The sequence below is a fragment of the Schistocerca nitens genome, chromosome 1 (genome assembly GCF_023898315.1).
Source record: "Schistocerca nitens isolate TAMUIC-IGC-003100 chromosome 1, iqSchNite1.1, whole genome shotgun sequence".
NCBI classification, from domain to species: domain Eukaryota; kingdom Metazoa; phylum Arthropoda; class Insecta; order Orthoptera; family Acrididae; genus Schistocerca; species Schistocerca nitens.
In genome coordinates this window covers 436,275,840-436,298,514 of record NC_064614.1, presented here as the reverse complement: position 1 = coordinate 436,298,514, position 22,675 = coordinate 436,275,840, and the positions used below count along the sequence as shown (strand labels likewise).

The 22,675-nt window shown below is 43.3% G+C and overlaps 1 protein-coding gene across 1 annotated transcript in view; it reads right to left on the bottom strand.

The window, feature by feature from the left end:
* LOC126252797 (probable cytochrome P450 49a1) overlaps positions 1 to 22,675 on the bottom strand; it is a 120,856-nt gene that overhangs the window by 69,895 nt on the left and 28,286 nt on the right. Inside the window, exons 4-5 of the mRNA XM_049953770.1 lie at positions 5,736 to 5,812; positions 2,523 to 2,724 (exon numbers count right to left, since the gene is read on the bottom strand). Of these exons, the coding sequence (XP_049809727.1) occupies positions 2,523 to 2,724; positions 5,736 to 5,812 (279 nt within the window). The remainder of the gene's footprint in view (positions 1 to 2,522; positions 2,725 to 5,735; positions 5,813 to 22,675) is intronic.

Below are 22,675 nucleotides of genomic sequence, written 5' to 3'. Positions count from 1 at the left end.
AACCATCTCATGAGCAATTAGATCTTGTAAAAGAAGTAAATCTTTCGTAAAAATACCATTACCGATATGACAACAAAATATTTCTTATCTTTCCCAGTGCAGCAAACGAATAACACAAACAAAACTAGGTCTAACTAAGAATGCGTGTAATCTGCCATCTGAAGATGGATTTGTAAAGGAAAATCCGAAACCGGTCATGGTCTGAAGATAATAAACCTTTTTAAACCATACATGTGGCTGGTAGCTGTTTTTTATATAAATTATAAACCTGAAGTTTTAACTAGTTTGCGGTTGTGGAACTTTAATTTAAAACGTACGCCGAATGAACATTGGTTTATTTTCCTAGTTTTTTTTAATGGTTTAAGCGAACGTTAACATGATATCCTGCTCTGATTCAACTTAAGCTCTCGAACCGTCATACACTACTGGCCATTAAAATTGCTACACCACGAAGATGACGTGCTACAGACGCGAAATTTAACCGACAGGAAGAACATGCTGTGATATGCAAATGATTAGCTTTTCAGAGCATTCCCACAAGGTTGGCGCCGGTGGCGACACCTACAACGTGCTGACATGAGGAAAGTTTCCAATCGATTTCTCATACACAAACAGCAGTTGACCGGCGTTGCCTGGGGAAACGTTGTTGTGATGCCTGGTGTAAGGAGAAGAAATGCGTACCATCACGTTTCCTACTTTGATAAAGGTCGGATTGTAGCCTATCGCGATTGCGGTTTATCGTATCGCGATATTGCTACTCGTGTTGGTCGAGATCCAATGACTGTCAGCAGAATATGGGATCGGTGGGTTCAGGAGGGTAATAAGGAACGCCGTGCTGGATCCCAACGGCCTCGTATCACCAGCAGTGGAGATGACAGGCATCTTATCCGCATGGCTGTAACGGATCGTGCAGCCACGTCTCGATCCCTGAGTCAACAGATGGGGACATTTGCAAGACTACAATCATCTGCACGAACAGTTGGACGACGTTTGCAGCAGCATGGACTATCAGCTCGGAGACCATGGCTGCGGTTACCCTTGACGCTGCATAACAGACAGGAGCGCCTGCGATGGTGTACTCAACGACGAACCTGGATGCACGAATGGCAAAACGTCATTTTTTCGGATGAATCAAGGTTCTGTTTACAGCATCCGTGTTTGGCGACATCGCGGTGAACGCACATTGGAAGCGTATATTCGGCATCGCCATACTGGCGTACCACCCGGCGTGATGGTATGGGGTGCCATTGGATACACGTCTCTGTCACCTCTTGTTCGCATTGACGGCACTTTGAACAACGGACGTTACATATATGGTTCTCGGGCGAGACGTCGGATGTCATAGTGCAAACTCCACAATATTTCGTCAGCGCAACTGGCCGACATCTTCAGGTGCGACGAACACACTGCTAAGGCAGGACCAGGGCCCCCTATTTATGTCAGTTTTAGGCAGGAAGTGCGCATGCGTGGAGGCGCCAAATTCGATGGCCAATAGCGACGATATCAGATGGTCGCTATTGGCCATCGAATTTGGCGCCTCCACGCATGCGCACTTCCTGCCTAAAACTAGCATAAATAGGGGGCCCTGGTCCTGCCTTAGCAGTGTGTTCGTCGCACCTGAAGATGTCGGCCAGTTGCGCTGACGAAATATTGTGGAGTTTGCACTATGACATCCGACGTCTCGCCCGAGAACCATATATACAACATGTCCGTCGGGAAAGCCTGAAGCAACACAATGGACGTTACATTTCAGATGTGTCACGACCCGTGGCTCTACCCTTCATTCGATCCCTGCGAAACCCTACAATTCAGCAGGATAATGCACGATCGCATGTTGCAGGTCCTGTACGGGCCTTTCTGGATACAGAAAATTTTCGACTGCAGCCCTGGCCAGCACATTCTCCAGACCTCTCATCAATTGAAAACGTCTGGTCAATGGTGGCCGAGCAACTGGCTCGTCACAATACGCCAGTCACTACTCTTGATGGCTGGCCGAAGTGGCCGTGCGGTTAAAGGCGCTGCAGTCTGGAACCGCAAGACCGCTACGGTCGCAGGTTCGAATCCTGCCTCGGGCATGGCTGTTTGTGATGTCCTTAGGTTAGTTAGGTTTAACTAGTTCTAAGTTCTAGGGGACTAATGACCTCAGCAGTTGAGTCCCATAGTGCTCAGAGCCATTTGAACCATTTTGAACTACTCTTGATGAACTGTGGTATCGTGTTGAAACTGCATGGGCAGCTGCGCCTGTACACGCCATCCAAGCTCTGTTTGACTCAATGCCCAGGCGTATCAAGGCCGTTATTACGGCCAGAGGTGGTTGTTCTGGGTACTGATTTCTCAGGATCTATGCACCCAAATTGCGTGAAAATGTAATCACATGTCAGTTCTAGTATAATATATTTGTCCAATGAATACCCGTTCATCATCTGCATTTCTTCTTGGTGTAGCAATTTTAATGGCCAGTAGTGTACTTCAGTTGAGCAATAAATGATCATTAAGGTGTTACACTGACGCGCGGTACTGACCGTGTGAAGGTGTCGAGGGCGGCGATGTAGCGGTTGAAGGCGGGCGTGGCGACGAGCCTCCAGAGCGGCAGCCGCAGCTCGACGTGCGCCACCAGCGGGAAGAAGTCCTTGATGGCAGCCAGGATGGCGCGCGGTTCCTCGCGGCTCGCGGCTTCCGCAGACAGGCAGCCCAATCGGCGGTCCAGCGCCACGCGCGCCACAGCTGCCCGCACATACTTCACCTGTTTACTCAGCCACTCTTCATTGTACACTGACGTGACAAAAGTCTTGGGATACCCCCTAATATCGTGTAGGACCACCTTTTGCCCGACGTAACTCGACGTGGCATGGACTCAACAAGCCGTTGGAAGTCCCCTGCAGAAATATTGAACCATGTTGCCTCTGCAGCCATCCATAACCGCGAAAGTGCTGCCGGTGCAGAATTTTGTGCACGAATTGACCTCCAGATTATGTCCCATAAATATTTGATGTGATTCACGTAGGACGATTTGGGTGGTCAAATCGTTCGCCCGAACTGTTCAGAAAATTCTTCAAACCGATCGAGAACAACTGTGACCCGGTGACAATGCGCATTGTCATCCACAAAAATTGCATCGTTATTCGGGAACATGAAGCCTATGAATGGCTGCAAATGGCTTCCAAGCAGTCGAACATAATCATTTACAGGGCAATTATCGGTTCAGTTGGACCAGACGACCCAGTTCATTCCATGTTAACTCATCCCACTTTATTATGAAGCCGCCATAGCTTGCACATTGTCTTTTTGACAACTCTGGTCCATGGCTTTGTTGGTCTACGCCAGACTCGAATCCTAGTATCAACTCTTACCAAGTGAAATCGAGACTTATCTGACCAGGCCACGGTTTTCCAGTCGTCTAGACTCAAATTGATAAGGTCATGAGCCCACGAGAGGCGCTGCAGGCGACTTCGTGTGTTAGCAAAGGAACTCGCGTCAGTTGTCTGCGACCATACCCCATTAACGCCAAAACTCGCCACACTGTCCTAGCGCATATGTCCGTCGTACATTCCACATTGATTTCTGCGGTTGTTTCAACCAGTGTTGTTTTCTATTAGCACTCACAATTCCACTAAAAGCCTCTGCTCACGGTGGTTAAGTGAAGGCCGTCGGCCTCTGCGTTGTCTGTAACTTTGTATTCTTGGCACTGTGAGACACTGTGGATCTCGGAATATTAAATTCTTTAATGATTTGCGAAATGGAATGCCCCATATGTCTAGCTCCAACCACCAGTCCGCGTTCAAAGTCAGTCAACTCCTGTAGTGCGGTCATAATCACGTCGGAAACCTTTTCACATGAATCACCTGAATGTAAATGATAACTGATCTTTAATACCTTGTGCACGCGGTACTACAGCCATCTGTACACGTGCGTATCGGTATCCAGTGGCTTTTGTCACCTCAGTGTATGGCAATGCTAAAACTCAGCCAGGGCGATAGTGGCAAATGAGGACAACTGTAGCTGTTTCTCTAAGAAAAGATGTTCTTCGCATTTGTTAGGTCAGAGGAAGATATGTGCTTTGGAAAAATGAAACGTCAAATCGTGCCGCAAATGAAACGTAGATTTATATGACAAATGGCTTGCAGAGTTTAATCTACAATTATAAGGATATTATGTGTTATCTTCCTTTCCTTCCTAATGTTACTTCGTTATAGTTCACAATTTGTAATAACAAAGTCTGATTATCAAATTTCAGTTAGTAAACATTGATTAGCGTGACAATTTTTTATGTTGATTATTTCTGTTCCATAGTAATATTCAACCTTATGTGCTCATAGGTCATTGTTGGCCCACTGTAAAAATCTTCTTTCATAACTTACAACTACGGATTACTTTCACGTTCTTATCTGTGATCACTAATACGACAGCAAACGTATGGTACAGAGTGTAGCCTTGAAATACAGAGAGCCCCTTGGCCCTGGCATACACTCGTCATGCCCGCCTCACAAGTAGTGTGCGATATACTAAAAGACAATGCTACACTGCGGCCAGCAGTGATAAGACTGCCCTGTACGTATGGAATTACTTTTTTCTTCTTGAAAAAGAGTGACAATGCAAAAGACGTTTAAAAAATAATAAAAATACCATAAAATTTGAAATTTAAGAAAATCCACTCTAAAAGAATTACTAACTGTTGACTCTTTTACATTGTGACTTTTTTTACAATAAAAAAGAAACACTGCAGATAGGGGGCACTCGTATCACTACTGGACGCAGTTTAGATGTATTTGAAGCATAGCATTGGCCTTGACTTCTAGTACATGAGATGCCTACTTGGTAAGCGAGCATAACGACTCTGCACCTGGGGTAAGGGGCGTATATATTTTCAGGTTGCACTCTATTCCATGCGTTTGTTATCATAGATGTTTCGTAAATTATTATTTTAGCTGTATACTATAATGTTTTGACTATGCAGTGGCCTTATGATGATACTTTGTACCGAAACCGGTAGGCAGTAGGCAAAATAAAAGTAAACTGTGACTATAAACTAAGGTAAATATTTTTTCTGATTGTGTTGGTTGCTGTTCCAAACGACAATGTGACAGGAATATGCTTATTAAACATCTTGGTTTTAATTTTCATTTCCTTGAAAAATTCATAATGTAATTTGCTACTATGTTTACTGAAACATTCTTGCTTCTACTGTCGTATATTTTCACTCTTATTACTTCGCTATTAATTATGATACAACCTGTATACGTAGGCTGACCGATTAGAATGTTTAAAATTTGTTTCTACACTTTTGGTAACTCTGTACATGCATTTCAGAAGAAACTGTGTGTGTGTGTGTGTGTGTGTGTGTGTGTGTGTGTGTATTTGGAACTAGCGAATTAAAAGGCTCTTTGGATTACAAACAGATATCCTATTAAAAAATTTATTATTTTTGGCGTTGTGTGTGTTTGTGTGTGTGCGTGCGCGCGCTTGTGTGTGTGTGTGTGTGTGTGTGTGTGTGTGTGTGTGTGTCGATGCTTGCAGCTCTTCTTATCATCGTTGTGTGTGGTGTTCATTTCGACTGCGATTCTTTACGTATCGCAAGATAATCGCTGGCTATCTACAGTAAGAGCGATTTTGTCTGCCTACATGTGTTTGGGATCGAAAAAATGTACAGTAATTAACAGGATTCAGTTCTGTAGTACCGATTACAAGGAAATAAACTAAAAATGAGATGTCAGGTTTAGAATTTTTGGTGTACTTACATTCCAGGGCCCAGGTATAAAGCTCATCAATGAAATCAGTTGGTAACTCCTGATTTTCATCCCTCATTTCATGTACCCTGCGAAAAAAGAAATGAACAGTCGCAGAAATGACATGAACTGCAGCAAATGAGATTGTACACATTGTTTCCTGTGATTATATCAAAAGAAGAAACGTTATAATTTAATTATATAAAAACTGAATTCTGTTTAGAAATCCTAAATATCATCTTTTGAGTGTCTCCACAGTACTTATTAAAAGGGATGTGTTCACGGAAACGCTGTAATAGAATCACGTTTAAAGTAACCGTCTCCGACCACGATATTTTAATTCATTCTGTCATGGGGTAGCCCACTGCGCATAATAAAACGTTATGCTGAGGGAAAGACGGGGTTAGGCAAAAAATAATGCAGATGCTTGCCAACCCTGCAGGTTGCGCCGTCGTATTTGAGCACGAACGGCACCATTGCAATGTCCTTAATACGTTGCAAGTGTCGGTCACGGTCAGAATTGTGTTCTGTGTAGTTCGAAGTGCGTTATGTTGGAGCTAAGTGAGTTCGAACGTGGGAAAATTGTTGGTGCTCATATGGTGAATGCTTTCTTAACCAAAGGAGCCGAAGTGTTTGGTGTTTCACGAGGCACCATATCGAAGATGAATGCCGCATACACGGAAAGCGGGAAAATCTCAGCCAATGAGTAACGACGCGGTCGAAAGTGAGTGTTGAGTAATAGTGACAGACGGTCATTAAAGAGCATTTTGACGAAGAGTAAGATGGCGACAGCTTCAAAAGTGGCTGCAAAGCTGAATGTCACACTCTCGTACCCTATCAACATCTGAACAACACGAAGAGCTTCACAAGCAGGGAACTGCAGGGCGAGATGGAATTCTAAGAGAACACATCAGTGATGCAAATACTCGTAACAGAAAAACGTGGTGCCCCAAGCCATAAGACCTGCAGTGCAGAGCAATGTAAGAGAGTAATTTGGCCAGACGAGTCTTGTTTCACTCTGTTTCCAACTTCTGGCCGAGTTTACATCCCAAGAGTGAAACATGGCAAGAACTGGGTGATGATTTGCGTAGCCATATAGTGGTATTCCATCGGCTCACTGTTACTCTACACGGTCGGATTACTGCCAAGGATTATGTGATCATTTTAGCTGTTCAGGTCCACGCCATGGTAGAATGTTTGTTCCCGCAATGGTAATGCTATTAACCAAGACGACAGAACTGCTGTTAACACAGCTTGCATAGTCCAGTACTGGCTATGTGGGCACGAGGATTAATTGTCGCATCTTCCCTAGCCTCCACAGTCACCAGATCTCTATGTTACTGAGCCGTTGTGTTCTACTTTAGAGAGAAGAGAGTGTGGTCGCTATCCACCTCCATCATTTCTATCTGAACTTGCCACTATGTGGCAGGAAGAACGGTATCACATCTCTCTTGAAAAACATACGGTACCCGAGTTTTCTTCGTTCCAAGATGACTGGAAGCTGTTTCGATTGTTAACGGGTTCCCTCACCGTGTTAGGCATGGTAATATGTTGTGTTTTTGGTGTTTTCATAATTTTGTCTAACTCTTATATATTTCTCACATCATTTCTTCGTATTTGAAGGCCACTTTCCCACTATAAGTCTGCCCCGATAGCTGCGTGGTCACCGCGGCGGTCTATCACGCCAAGGGGCCCGGGTTCGATTCCCGGCTCGGTCGGAGATTTTCTGCTCTCAGGAACTGGGTGTTGTGTTGTACTCATTATCATTTCATCATCACCAGTGGAAGGCAACGGGAAATCACCACTGGATTCACTTCCCTTGACGCTCATGCGGTGGACCTCTCTGACGAGACTTCCCCCATAACAAGACCTGCCATAAGACAGAACACAAAGTTTTTTCCATTATAAAGCCTTGATTAATTTTAGGTTTATAGACGTAACAGCAGGACAGTAAGTCTCTTAAATGCTAGAAGAATCATGTAAGCACAACAACAAAAATTGAGTGGATTTATCTAGTTCATGTTGCAAAAGTAATTTTAAAAAGTAAAGAAGGATGAACAAGAAAACACTTTTGTAGTTTAAGTTTGGAAGGTAGGAGACGAGATACTGGCAGCAGTAAAGCTGTGAGGACCGGGCGTGAGTCGTGCTTTGGTAGCTCAGATGGTAGAGCACTTGCCCGCCAAAGGCAAAGGTCCCGAGTTCGAATTTCGGTCGGGCACACAGTTTTAATCTGCTAGGAAGTTTCACTTTTGTAGTACTTACAAAAATCTGCAAAATCTTACTGAAGTTGAGAAAACCCTAAATGCGGATGGATATAGACGCATTTTACAGCACTGCGTACCAAGTACAGTAGAGAAACAGTTAGGAGATGGTGATTGTTCGTATCTACATGGTAATGCACCCTGTAAAAAGCAGCAAATGTGAGGCAATGGGTTATAGATAATAATATTTCTGAAGTGGACTGGGCTGCCCTGACTCCCGACCTAAACCCAATGTAACACCTTTAGGATGAGACAGAACATCGACATCGCTCTACACCCCAGCACCCAACATGATTACCTTCTCTGGTTTCGGCTGTTGAAGAAGAATCGGCTCTCATTTTTCCTATCTTCATTGTATTCGGTTGATGTGTAAGTATGTAGCCTTTTCCCATAAGTTTAATAAACACAACAGATACACATAACAGAGACTTTAGTCATCATTAATATATTTTCCTTCACTATTTACAACAGTCTGCCAACGCTGGGGTAACTTTTCTATTCCGCGACTGCAGAAATCACGCGGTTTTTAGGCGAAGAACTAGTCGAGTCATGTTCGAAGCGCATTTACATCTGGAAAGGAAGTTCTTTGAAGGCTGTTCGATACAGAGCGGAGAAGGTGAAAATCAGAGGGCGTAAGATCAGGTGAGTGCGTGCGGAATGACTTGCCAAACCAACTCCTGTACAGGTATAGTGCTTTTTGTCAGTTTAGCAGAATGCGTGAGGCTGTTATCGTTGAATAGCATCACTTCACGCAGTCTTCCTGATCGTTGTTCTTAGACTGCGTCTGCAAGACGTCTCGGATATTGACGATAAATGCGAGCAGTGGTCGTTACACTCTGGAGAAGCAATTCGTAGTACAACACACCGCCGCTGTTCCACTAGATGCATAACATCATCATTTGGGAAAGCGTGCAGGTCTTTGTCCGGGGAGTTTCTGGTTTGTTTGGGATCAACCATTTCTTTCTTTTCCTTGTCATTATTGTGGTCATCAGTCCAAAGACTGGTCTGACGCAGCCTCCATGCTACTCACTCCTGTGCGAGCTTCTTAATCTTCGAATAACTACTACAACTTTCTGAATCTGCTATATTCATCTCTTGGTCTTCCTCTATGACTTTTACCCCCTCCCCCCCTCATTGTAATAAATTGGTGAGCCCTTGACGTCTTATAATGTGTCCTACCAACCGATCCCTTCTTTTGGTCAAATTGTGCCACAGATCTCTTGTCGCTCCAATTCTATTCAGTGCTTCCTCATTAGTTACATGATGGATCCAAATGGTTCAGATGACTCTAAGCACTATGGGATTTAACATCTGAGGTCATCAGTCCCCTAGACTTAGAACTACTTAAACCTAACTAACCTAAGGACATCACACACATCCATGTCCGGGGCAGGATTCGAACCTGCGACCGTAGCAGCAGCGCGGTTCCGGACTGAAGCGCCTAGAACCGCTCGGCCACACCGGCCGGCTTTGTTTATTTATTTCGAACATGTCTTCTAGCCATTCCTGCTTAACAATTTTGCACTTTCTGTCAATCCCATTTATTAGACCTTTCTGTCCCCTTTCGCCTGCTTCATTTATTGCATTTTTTGTTTTCTCCTACGCCTTGTTTATTTAGCACTTTGATCCTCTGCTGCCTTAATTATTTCATCTTCTACTGTAGTCGTTTCCCCTGCTTTACCAACCATTGCCTGACGGTCCCTCTGAAATTCTCAAGAACCTCTGGTTCTTTCAACTTATCCAAGTCCCATGTCCTTAATTTCCTAGATTTTTGCAGTTTCTTCAGTTTTAATCTACAGATCATAACAAATAAATTTTTGTCAGAGTCCACATCTGCCCCTGGGAATGTCTTACAACTTAAAATCTGGTTCCTAAATCTATGTTCACTCATTATACAATCAATCTGAACCTTCCGGTGTCTCCATATCTCTTCCACGCATACAACCTTTTTATGATTCTTAAACCAAGTCTTAGCGATGATTAAATTATGCTCTGTACAAAACCCTACCAGGTGGCTTGCTCTTTAATTCCTTTCCTCCGTTCATATTCACCTACTATTATTTCTTCTCTTTCTTTTCCTACTATCGAATTCCAGTGCGCCATCACAATTAAATTTTCGTCTCCTTTACTACATAAATAATTTCTTCTCGTTATGTTAGATTAAAGGCACCACTTCTCGTCACCAGTAACGGTCAATGATCGGTGCTGTTCACGAGCCAATTGATGACGTGCGACCAGAGATGCAATTTAGGGCAAATCTGATATTTTTTTTTATTCTGCTTAGAGCATGCATAGTGACACACCCGATTTTTGAATTTTCCCTGCTGTATGCAAATATCGCACGATCTACATCTACATCTACATCCATACTCCGCAAGCCACCTGACGGTGTGTGGCGGAGGGTACTTTGAGTACCTCTATCGGTTCTTCCTTCTATTCCAGTTTCGCATTGTTCGTGGAAAGAAAGATTGTCGGTAAGCCCCTGTGTGGGCTCTAATCGCTCTGATTTTATCCTCATGGTCTCTTCGCGAGACATAAGTAGGAGGGAGCAATATTCTGCTTTACTCCTCGCTGAAGGTATGTTCTCGAAACTTCAACAAAAGCCCGTACCGAGCTACTGAGCGTCTCTCCTGCAGAGTCTTCCACTGGAGTTAATCTGTCATCTCCGTAACGCTTTCGCGATTACTAAATGATCCTGTAACGAAGCGCGCTGCTCTCCGTTGGATCCTCTCTATCTCCTCTATCAACCCTATCTGGCCGGATCCCACACTGGTGAGCAATATTCAAGCAGTGGGCGAACAAGTGTACTGTAACCTACTTCCTTTGTTTTCGGATTGCATTTCCTTAGGATTCTTCCAATGAATCCCAGTCTGGCATCTGCCTTACCGACGATCAACTTTGTATGATCATTCCATTTTAAATTACTCCTAATGCTTACTCCCAGATAATTTATGGAATTAACTGCTTCCAGTTGCTGACCTGCTATATTGTAGCTAAATGATAAAGGGACTTTCTTTCTGTGTATTCGCAGCACATTACACTTGGCTACATTGAGATTCAATTACCATTCCCTGCACCATGCGTCAATTCGCTGCAGATCCTACTGCATTTCAGTACAATTTTCCATTGTTACAACCTCTCGATATACTACAGCATCATCCGCAAAAAGCCTCAGTGAACTTCCGATGTTAACCACAAGGTCATTTATGCATATTGTGAATAGCAACGGTCCTAAGACACTTCCCTGCGACACACCTGAAATCCATCTTACTTCGGAAGACTTCTCTCCATTGAGAATGACATGCTGCGTTCTGTTATCTAGGAACTCTTCAATCCAATCACACAATTGGTCTGATAGTCCATATGCTCTTACTTTGTTCATTAAACCACTGTGGGGAACTGTATCAAACGCCTTGTGGAAGTCAAGAAACACGGCATCTATCTGGGAACCCGTGTCTATGGCGCTCTGTGTCTCGTGGACGAACAGCGCGATCTGGGTTTCACACGATCGTCTTTTTCGAAACCCTTGCTGATTCCTACAGAGTAGATTTCTAGTCTCCAGAAAAGTCATTATACTCGAACATAACACGTGTTCCAAAATTCTACAACTGATCGATGTTAGAGATACAGGTCCATAGTTCTGCACATCAGTTCGAAGTCCCTTCTTGAAAACGAGGACGACCTGTGCCCTTTTCCAATCCTTTGGAACGCTACGCTCTTCTAGAGACCTACGGTACATCGCTGCAGGAAGGGGGGCAAGTTCCTTCGCGAACTCTGTGTAAAATCTAACTGGTATCCCATCAGGTCCAGCGGCCTTTCCTCTTTTGAGCGATTTTAACTGTTTCTCTATCCCTCTGTCATCTGTTTCGATATCTATCATTTTGTCATCTGTGCGACAATCTAGAGAAGGAACCACAGTGCAGTCTTCCTCTGTGAAACGGCTTTGGAAAAAGACATTTAGTATTTCGGCCTTTAGTCTGACATCCTCTGTTTCAGTACCATTTTGGTCACAGAGTGTCAGGACATTTTGTTTTGATCCACCTACCGCTTTGACATAAGACCAAAATTTCTTAGGATTTTCTGCCAAGTCAGTACATAGAACTTTACTTTCGAATTCATTGAACGCCTCTCGCATAGCCCTCCTCACACTACATTTCGCTTAGCGTAATTTCTGTTTGTCTGCAAGGCTTTGGCTATGTTTATGTTTGCTGTGAAGTTCCCTTTGCTTCCGCAGCAGTTTTCTAACTCGGTTGTTGTACCACGGTGGCTCATTCCCATCTCTTACGATCTTGCTTGGCACATACTCATCTAACGCATATTGTACGATGGTTTTGAACTTTGTCCACTGATCCTCAACACTATCTGTACTTATAACAAAACTTTTGTGTTGAGCCGTAAGGTACTCTGAAATCTGCTTTTTGTCGGTTTTGCTAAACGGAAAAATCTTCCTACCTTTTTTAATATTTCTATTTACGGCTGAAATCATCGATGCAGTAACCGCTTTATGATCGCTGATTCCCTGTTCTGCGTTAACTGTTTCAAATAGTTCGGGTCTGTTTGTCACCAGAAGGTCTAATATGTTATCGTCACGAGTCGGTTCTCTGTTTAACTGCTCAAGGTAGTTTTCAGATAAAGCACTTTAAAAAATTTCACTGGATTCTTTGTCCGTGCCACCCGTTATGTGTGTTTGAGTCTCCCAGTCTATATCCGGCAAATTAAAATCTCCACCCAGAACTATAACATGGTGGGGAAATCTGCTTTTTGTCGCCTTTGCTGAACAGAAAAATCTTCCTACCTTTTTTAACGATAGTGGAATGATCATAGATCGTCACATTTGCCAGATCTCGAGCACACTGAAGTGGATAATTGTGTATTAATGCGTTTAAACGATTTTTATCAAACTCCGAAGATCTTCCTGAACGTGGAGGATCAGTAATGTCAAAACGATCCTCTTCCAAAGGAGAAACCCATTCTCTTGCCGTGCTCTGTCCAATGGCATTATCCCCGTACAGGGCGCAAATGTTTCTGGCTGCCTCCGCTGCTGTCCCCGTCCACTGAATTCAGACTGAAGAATATGTCGGAAATGTTCCGATTTCTCCACATGGGATTCCATTTTCTAGCGTCCACAGCTCCACTCACTATCTCCAAACGACAAAACGACAATATGTACACTCAAATACCAACAGTAAACCACAAATAAAAAATGACATTTGATAAATAAACCCATAGCAACCCGAATACCAACATCGAAAACAAAAACACTACGAACTTATTCACAAACCTAATATAACGTGTCGGTGCAAAAAATGGTTCAAATGGCTCTGAGCACTATGGGACTCAACTGCTGAGGTCATTAGTCCCCTAGAACTTAGAACTAGTTAAACCTAACTAACCTAAGGACATCACAAACATCCATGCCCGAGGCAGGATTCGAACCTGCGACCGTAGCGGTCTTGCGGTTCCAGACTGCAGCGCCTTTAACCGCACGGCCACTTCGGCCGGCCGTGTCGGTGCAGAACAAGTTTCAGAAAACATAGTTTCATTGTCAAAGACGTATCGTTCTGTTTAATGTAGCTAAGGAAAATATTACAGAACTTTTGCATAGATCACAGACCGTTTATGTGTACTGTGATGCCGTCTGTAAGTTCGTGTCTACAGCTTACAGGGTAATCTGTACATTATTCGTATCCTGTAGACCCTGTATGATTGATGCAGAGCTAACACTGCGTTATTGTCATCACCTCTGTGGATTTCACAAAGCTAAAAGTTAGTTGTACACCCGTAAAATCTCTGCCTAACGTAGTTTTTTGGATGGTGCCGTTAACATAGTGAAATTCATTCTGTAGCTAGAGATATTTAGCCTTTATACATTCCACAGGAACTACAATATACGAAAGAAGTACATATTATCCTATAAATTGCATCTTGCACAAGTCAATGAGAAACCGTCTTTAACCTACGAAAAAGACAATAACATTTTTTATTCGGGCTACAGGACATATGATAGTAACCGTCTGATAATATATACATATTATAAATTAAAGTCCCCCGCTGGTTTTTCGATCTGTAGTTCAAGGCTTTTTTTTTTTTTTTTTAATTTGTGGTAAGTTCCTATGGGACCAAACTGCTGAGGTCATCGGTCCCTAGGCTTACATACTACTTAATCTAACTTAGGCTAAGGACAACACGCACACCCATGCCCGAGGGAGGACTCGAACCTCCGACGGGGGGTGTCGCACGAACCGTGGCAAGGCGCCTGAGACCGCGCGGCTACCCCGGGCGGGTCAAGGCTAATTTCAGGAACTATTGCAAGGATTTTTATAGATACATTGATTCATGAGGAAGGTTTGTGTGTATAATTTATCGCTGCTGCGCCAGACAAGTCGTTCTGTCTTCGATGCTTACAGTTCGTGGCACCCGTAAGAAGTCGGTGAGGGTCGCTAGTAGGTCTGCATTTTCCAACACCGCTTATGCTCTAACAAATGAGACCGTAAAGTTAACTATTTAGAAAATAGATTTTCCCATACAGACTAGTTTACACAACTGCAGACACAAGCCACTGCATTGTCATAATGAAGAAACTGAAGCAGATAAAATCAGAGTATTGTTAACCACTAATTTTAACCCATTTTCCTACTTTTGCGCCTGCGAGTGTCCTTCAACACTTAAAGTGTGTCAGAGTCGTCGACAATGATAACAATGTCATGTTGAACTGAAGCACTTTTCAAGAAATGTAAACTGGTTGCAATTGGAGAAAGTGAAACAAATGTAGAGCATAAAATAATGACAGCAGGAGGTCCCACTACAGCACCTAACGCCCTCCGATGGAATCAATAGAAGGAATTTTCGGATAAGACTGCGATAGTTCTCTTGCGGACCCTCGGCCCCGTCTTCATCGTTTTTCATGAAAGCCACATATGTTTCAATGGAAGATACTACTTATCGCTCTTTGAACGAGTGTCTTTCAGTAAGTAATGCAATACATTTATTTTCTCGGCCAGTTGCGGTTGAACAAAAGGGGAATTTGTTGTGGTACATCATGAAATAGTCCCCCTTCAGCGCCTACAGTTTCATGAAGTTCCGATAAGTGGTGGTGCCATCTGAATGCATTCAAAGTGGCATCTGTAACGGAGGTGCGTTCCAAGCAGACAGCTGTCACTGAGCTTCCTTGGCGGAAAACCAGAGAATCGCAGATATTCATAGGCGCTTGCAGCATGTCTGCGGACACCTGGCAATGAACAAGAGCACGGTGAGTTGCTGGGCGAGGCGTCTGTCATCGTCACAAGAAGGTCGTGCAAACCTGTCCGATATCCCGCGTCTACCCGGGCCGCAAACACCTGTGACTCCTTCATTGTTGGATAGTGCAGACACTCTCATTCATGGCGAGCGACAGATCACACACAATCAAACGCCTCGCTGCACGACTGGGCGTCGCTATTGCTAGTGCCAACACATCCGTCCGTCAGTTGGGATACTCAAAAGCGTGTTCCCGCTGGGTTTCTCGCCGTCTAATAGAAGATCATAAAGAGCAACGAAGGAATTGCTTGCGCGTTACGAAGCTGATCGTGACAATTTTTTGTCGAACATCGTCACAGACGATGAAACATGGGTTCATCACTTCGATCGGGAAACAAAACGGCAATCCACGGAGTGGCACCATATCACCTCTCCTCCGAATAAAAACTTCACAAAGTCGCACCCTCAGCCGGTAAAGCCATGGCGACTGTCTTCTGGGGCACTGAAGGGCTTATTCTGTTTGACGTTCTCTCTCATTGGGCAACGATCAACTCTGAAGTACATTGTGTTATACTCAGGAAACTGAAGAAACGACTTTTGCGAGTTCGTTGTCACAAAAGTTCTAACGAACTTCCCCTTTTCCGCGCCACAAGGCCTCGCACAACACTGCGCACCCTACAGGAGCTCACAAGACTTTATAGTACTGTTCTTCTTCATCATCAACCCTACAGCCCGGATCTCGCACCTTCCGACTTCCGTCTGTTTGGCCCAATTAAGGACGCATTCCACAGGTAGCTGGGAGGTGATGGGTGCAGCATACCGGTCCCAGGCCCCAGTAAGTTGGCGTAAGGCTGTCACACTGAACGGACATTATGTTGAAAAATAGGGTCTATCAGCGAAAAGAGTGGGGAATAATATGGTGTTTTGGAATCCTGAATAAAACAAACCCGCTTTCAGAGAAAAATGTGTTGCATTACTTACTAAAAGCCACTCGTATCTGTACATTGCTCTGGGAAAAGAACTATTGATTACATATAACAAAAGTACAAGGAATAGTAACGGCGGGGGACAATGATCGCTAATATAAAATACATAGCTATATTTATAATATTAGTAATAGCATTAATTATTTTACTGTTGCCATAGCAATGTGGTGTTAATACTATGGCTGGAATAACATGCTGTCAAAATCGCAATGCTATCACCAGCTGCTGGTGTCTAGAATATGTGGAAGCTGGGAATGACTTACTCAGATGCTGACAGGTCCAACACTATTTGCAATACTTCCTGCAGACCTATAGTGACTGAATGGAGGGAGAACGTCAAGCACAGCGTAAAACTCAGGAGGTGCGATACAAGTTCAGTTGGGTTGAGATACGGGGCACCTATTTTCATATTTCGATCGCATTCGCCAAGCCGTTTGCAGACACTTTTAACTATGTCTAGAGACGCATTATCTTGCTGAAAAATACACGATCCTACACAAGGAACACAGCCACCACATGATTTCCGAAGATGGATTTATAAAACAAGCAGGTCAGTATTATTTTCGGCATGAATTAATGACGATGTGGCGGACCACGTAAACGTAACGCTACCACACCAACCGGTGCCCTTGCTGCAGTGATCACAGAATGTTCCTTCTCCACTGGGTGCTGTGTGATGTCCTTAGGTTAGTTAGGTTTAAGTAGTTCTAAGTTCTAGGGGACTGATGACCATAGATGTTAAGTCCCATAGTGCTCAGAGCCATTTGAACCATTTTTTTTTATTTTTATTTTTTTTTTTTTTTGGTTCCTTCTCCGACGTTTCTTGCCGGAAAAGCCGACGTTCATTTGAGAGGTTTCATGCCCTCTTTAGCATGTCGCCTCTCATTTTCATCAGTTTTATTAATGTTCTATGTCATTGCACGGTGGTAACCGACCGAATAAGGTTATTCTAATGAGAGTATTAGTACTGAGAGCTCAAAAATTATTTTCACTTGATTCCTATGCATGTTGGGTTACTTCCCTGTGTGGCCTGTGCGAGACGAGCATCGGAGGACGGAGCACACTGCATTTCCAGTTGGGGGCTGCACTTGCCCGAATTCTGAGGGGTTCGTACAATGGGCTTAAGCGCCTGGCGGAACGACTGTCGTCGGTCAAGTTTCGCCTATTGCATGCAGGGCGAAACGACCTGCGAGACGTCTGAGTGTCGCCGCAGTTTACGTGTTTACCGTTCCGGCGCGTCCGGAAAGAAGACTCCTGGCACCGACTGACTGCATTGTCCTCCTGATTCTGAGAATACTTGTGGACCGTGCCCTGCTGGGTGCGACTGTCTGGCGCCGGATGGCTGGTGGTCTAGGCAGGTTGTTTTCGTAGCCGGTCAAACGGCAAGTTCAGTGTCCTCAGCTGAATAGCAGAAGCATGATTGGTCAACTTGAACTGAAGCTGACATCATAAAGCCCTGATCGAAATTGGAGGGAACGGTCGCTATTGGCGCGAATGGTGTTCTGAGACAGTGTGGGGGAATTTTGGAATCAGAACTGAATGCTGATTCGCGGTTTTCGAGGGAGGTAGGGAGTTGAGCACTGTTGGTGTTGCGTTGCATTGCGCGGGCACAGTAGAATTCTAGATCTGATCTTCGTTGGAGTCGGACGGTCTTGCGACTTAGTCGCACTTTTTCGGCAGAACTTAGAATTCTCAGACAGCCTTCGAGGCCAGGGGTTAAAACAGAGTTGCTGCACACCAGAAGTCGGCACCTATATCATCAGACCTGCTACAAATTTCAGCATTGGTAAAGTATATTGCGGCTCCGGGATTGTAGGACCTATCAATTTTATACTGAAGTCCTCAGCAGCATGCGCTCTCGCTTTGCCACAAGTCCACCTTGCTTGTTTCTCCATGTGATCCCATGTGAGCTCTCACTACTAATCGCGATACTGCAATATAGTCAGGAGAGTAATATTTGATTGGTTAGGACCTTCAGTCGTTATCGTCAAGCTATTTCATCACAGAGAGTAGGAGCCCTTGTTCTCGAGCCGACTCTTATTCGCATAATAGTTCAAAATACCTTATCCATTAACCTACTGTTTGCGTCGATAATCATGCGCCTTTATGTTCTGATGTATAATAAATCTCATTGTAATATTTAAGCCACATATCATTTCGTAGATATATGCAGAATTCCATTTCCTGATGTTTATTATGATAAAGTTCTCTTTTTTTCTCTCTGAGTAGATTTCGATTTTTATTAATTTATTGTGAGTGTGCATTCCTTATTTTACCAACTAGCAGGGTCCACCATCATTTCCCTTCGTTACCGTTGTGTGCATAATTAATTAGGTGGTAGGTAAGGAGGGGTTGAGTGCATGTCTCGTTCTCATACAAAATTCGTCACAATTAAAGAGGTACAAACTCTTCTCCACCCCGGTACCTCGGACATTACGTTCTGGGAAGCAGGAATCGGTTATTCTTTTCAACCAGCATCAGTCCAGTTTCCTTAATGTAGGCCCACCGTCGTAAGAATCGGAGGAACTGTTATCCATTTGTTTCGAAACCGTGTATGCACTGGCATAGGATGGACGTGTGTAGCAGATATGAGTCTGCCTGACCTTTGATTTATTGGAGCTATGAGATGTTCCAATGCAAAATGTCGACATTGACCCTCGTACTCGACATTCAGCTTGGAAATCAGCTGCATGTGAGCTGAACAGCTCCCAAAAAATTATTCACAGAAATGCCATGCCGTACTTCAGCCATGATATGTTTCCCCAACAAAAGTGCTCAAACATTCCAGTAATTCGCAGGTCCACAAGTACTGCTTTACCTTGGCACGAAGTAAAAAATAAAACAGGAACTCTGCTACTAGGCCTTGGATAATGCATCTACATCTACATGACTACTCTGCAATTCACAATTAAGTGCCAGGCAGAGAATTCATCGAACCACCTTCAAACTGCTTCTCTGTTGTTCCACTCTCGAAAGCGCGAGGGAAAAACGAACACTTAAATCTTTAGGTGTGGCATCTGATTTCTCTTGTTTTATTGCGATGATCAATTCTCCCTTTGTAGGTGAACTCCAACAAAATATGTTCACTCTCTGAGGAGAAAGATGGTGACTGAAATTTCTTGAGAAGGTCCTGTTGTAACGATAAACATCTTAGTTTTAATGATTGCCACCCCAATTCGTGTATCGTCCCCGTGGCACTCTCTTCCCATTTCGCAATAATACAAAACGGGCTGTCCTTATTTAAACTTTTTCGACGTCTTCCGTCAGTCAGTCCACACCACGCAGCGATACTCCAAGAGAGAGCGAAGAAGCGTAGTGTAAGCAGTCTCTTTAGTAGGTATGTTGCATTTTCTAAGTGTTCTGCCAGTAAATGGCAGTCTTTGGTTCGCTTTCCCCACAACATTATCTATGTGATCGTTCCAATTTAAGTTTTTCGTAATTGTAATCCCTAAGTATTTAATTGGGTTCACATCCTTTAGATTAGAGCGATTTATCGTGTAACCGAAATTTAGCGGATTCCTTTTAGTGCTCTTGTGCATGACTTCGCACTTTTCATTACTTGGAATCTATTGCCACTTTTCGTAGCATACAGACATCTTGTCTAAATCATTTTGCAATTCGTTTTGATCATATGATGGCTCTACATGACGGTATACGAGAGCATCATCTACAATCTAAGAAAGCTGTCTCCTAAATCATTTATGTCTGACAGTAAATCACGAATCCAGTCGCACAATTGAGGCGATATCCCATAGGCACGCAGATTTGTTTGATTCGGTTGTGAGGAACGGTGTCAAAAGTCTTCTGGCAATCTAAAAATATGGGATCAATTTCACGCCCATTGTCAATAGCACTCATAACTACGTGAGAATAAAGATCTAGTTGCGTTTCACAAGAACGGTGTTTACTGAATGCGTGTTGTCTATTTGTCAATAAATCATTTTCTTCGAGGTAGTTCACAATGTTCGCGTATAGTATACGTTCCATAATCCTACTGCAAATCGACATTAGTGATATGGGTCTGTTCAACGGATTACACAATGCTGACTGTTATAGCTTCCTCATATGAATGACATATTAAATAATGTCATATGTTAAACGCATCAAGATGAAGAACATTACGTGTAACATATGATTATTATTTTTAATACGTGTTACTATGCAAATGCGGTAAACATTGTTTATATGAGAATAATTGGAAGAGAATTTTAGTTATCAAGGTAAAGAATGAACAGTGTGACGGTCTGTGAATAGTGCTTTGAGTAATAAACTCTTACGTCTTCTTGGTAAACGGTGAACAAGACCGGACAGTAGAGTACTATTTCTGTGGATATAAAGCAGACGATTATTATTCATGCTTCTGTACATAGATGGTTGTGAGAAATGAGAATATTATATGTATTAAGCATTACTTTTGTAGTTGTCTGCGTAATAATAGGATCCTTCATGTAGAATATATAAGTATTTTCAGATTTTACTTAAAATTGCAGCTTCGAGAAATAACATTGCTGGCGCGCAACAATACGCCGCCACTATGCGGCAGACTTAAATTTCCTTAAATTGTGAGACAGGCGCGCAGTTACACATAAACTAAATTATATATTCAGATTTTCAGCATTTTATTGAATGAGAGTAATATAACTTAAAGTCAGCTAGCAATTTTCCTGATCATGCCGTTGTAATAGGGGGTGACTTCAACTTGGGAGTGTTGTGCCATAAAAACGTGTGCCAGAGACAGGGAATTATGTGGCATTGTTCTGGATGTCTTGTCCGAAAATTACCTTGAGCAGATAGTTAGAGAACCAACTCGTGAGAGTAACGTCTTAGACCTCCTGGCAACAAACAGACCTGAACTTATCGAATCAGTTAACGTAGAGGAAGGTATCAGTGATCACAAGGCTGTGACAACATCAAAGACGGCGGATCCCACAAGGAATGTTAAGATAGGTAGAAAGATACATTTTCTCAGCAAGGGTGGCAGGACACAAATTTCAGAATACCTCAGCAGTCACTATCAAATATTCGGTGATGATGACGAAGATGTGGAAACAAATGGAAAAAATTCAAAGGCTTCGTTCAATATGCCCTAGACAAGTATGTCCCGAGTAAGGTTTTAAAGGATGGGAAAGATCCCCCATGGTTTAATAGCCGTGTTAGAAAAGCGCTACGTAAACTAAGAGCACTTCATCTCAGATTCAAGAGAAGTAAAAACCCAGCTGACAAACAAAAGCTGAACGAAGCGAAAATGGGTATAAGGAGAGCAATGAGAGAAGCGTTCACTGATTTTGAAAGTAAGACGTTATCAACTGACCTGAGTAAAACCCCTAAGAGATTCTGGTCGTATGTAAAATCAGTAATTGGGTCAAACTCATCTATTCATTCTCTCTGCGACCCCACCGGCACCGAAACGGAAGATATCAGAGAGAAGGCCGAAATACTGAATTCGGTATTCCGAAGTTGTTTCATCGCGGAAGATCGTAACACTGTCCCTCCTTTCAATCGTCGTGCGAACGTCGAAATGGCAGATATTGAGATAACCGATCGCGGAACTGAAAAGCAGCTACAACCACTTAGTAGTGGAAAGGCTTCAGGACCAGACGAGATACCTATAAGACTGTATAAAAATTATGCAAAAGAACTTTCTCCCCTTCTAACAGTAATTTATCGAAAATCGCTTGAGCAACGAAAGGTACATAACGACTGGAAAAAAGCGCAGGTCATCCCCATTTTTAAGAAAAGCCGTAAGACAGATCCACACAATTATAGACCTATATCGTTGACGTCAATATGTTGTAGAATTATGGAACATGTTTTATGCTCAAGAATTATGGCGTTCTTGGAAAATGAACATCTCCTCTATAAAAATCAACATGGATTCCGCAAACAGAGATCCTGTGAAACTCAGCTCGCTCTGTTCCTCCAAGAGATCCACAGCACAGTGGACAACGGCGCTCAGGTTGATGCCGTATTCCTTGATTTCAGTAAGGCATTTGCACCGTCCCGCATTGTCTTTTAATGAAAAAAACCAGCTTACGGGTTATCGGAGCAGACCTGCGAGTGGATTCAAGACTTTCTTGCAGATAGATCTCAACACGTCGCTCTTAATGGAACTAAATCTATAGATGTGAAGGTAATATCCCAAATACCACAGGAAAGTGCGATAGGACCGCTGGTGTTCACAATATATATAAATGATCAAGTAGAAAGCGTCTGATGCTCTTTAAGGCTATTCGCAGATGATGCACTTGTTTCTACCAAAGTAGCAACGCGAGAAGATAGTAAGAAGATTCATAGGAAGAATCTTAAGGAAATGTAACTCATCCACGAAAGAAGTAGCTTATCAGGCGCTTGTTCGCCCGATTCTTGAGTATTGTTCATCTATCTGAGATCCCTATCAAGTAGGACTGATAGAAGAGATAGAGAAGATCCAACGAAGAGCTGCGCGTTTTGTCACGGGATCGTTTAGCTG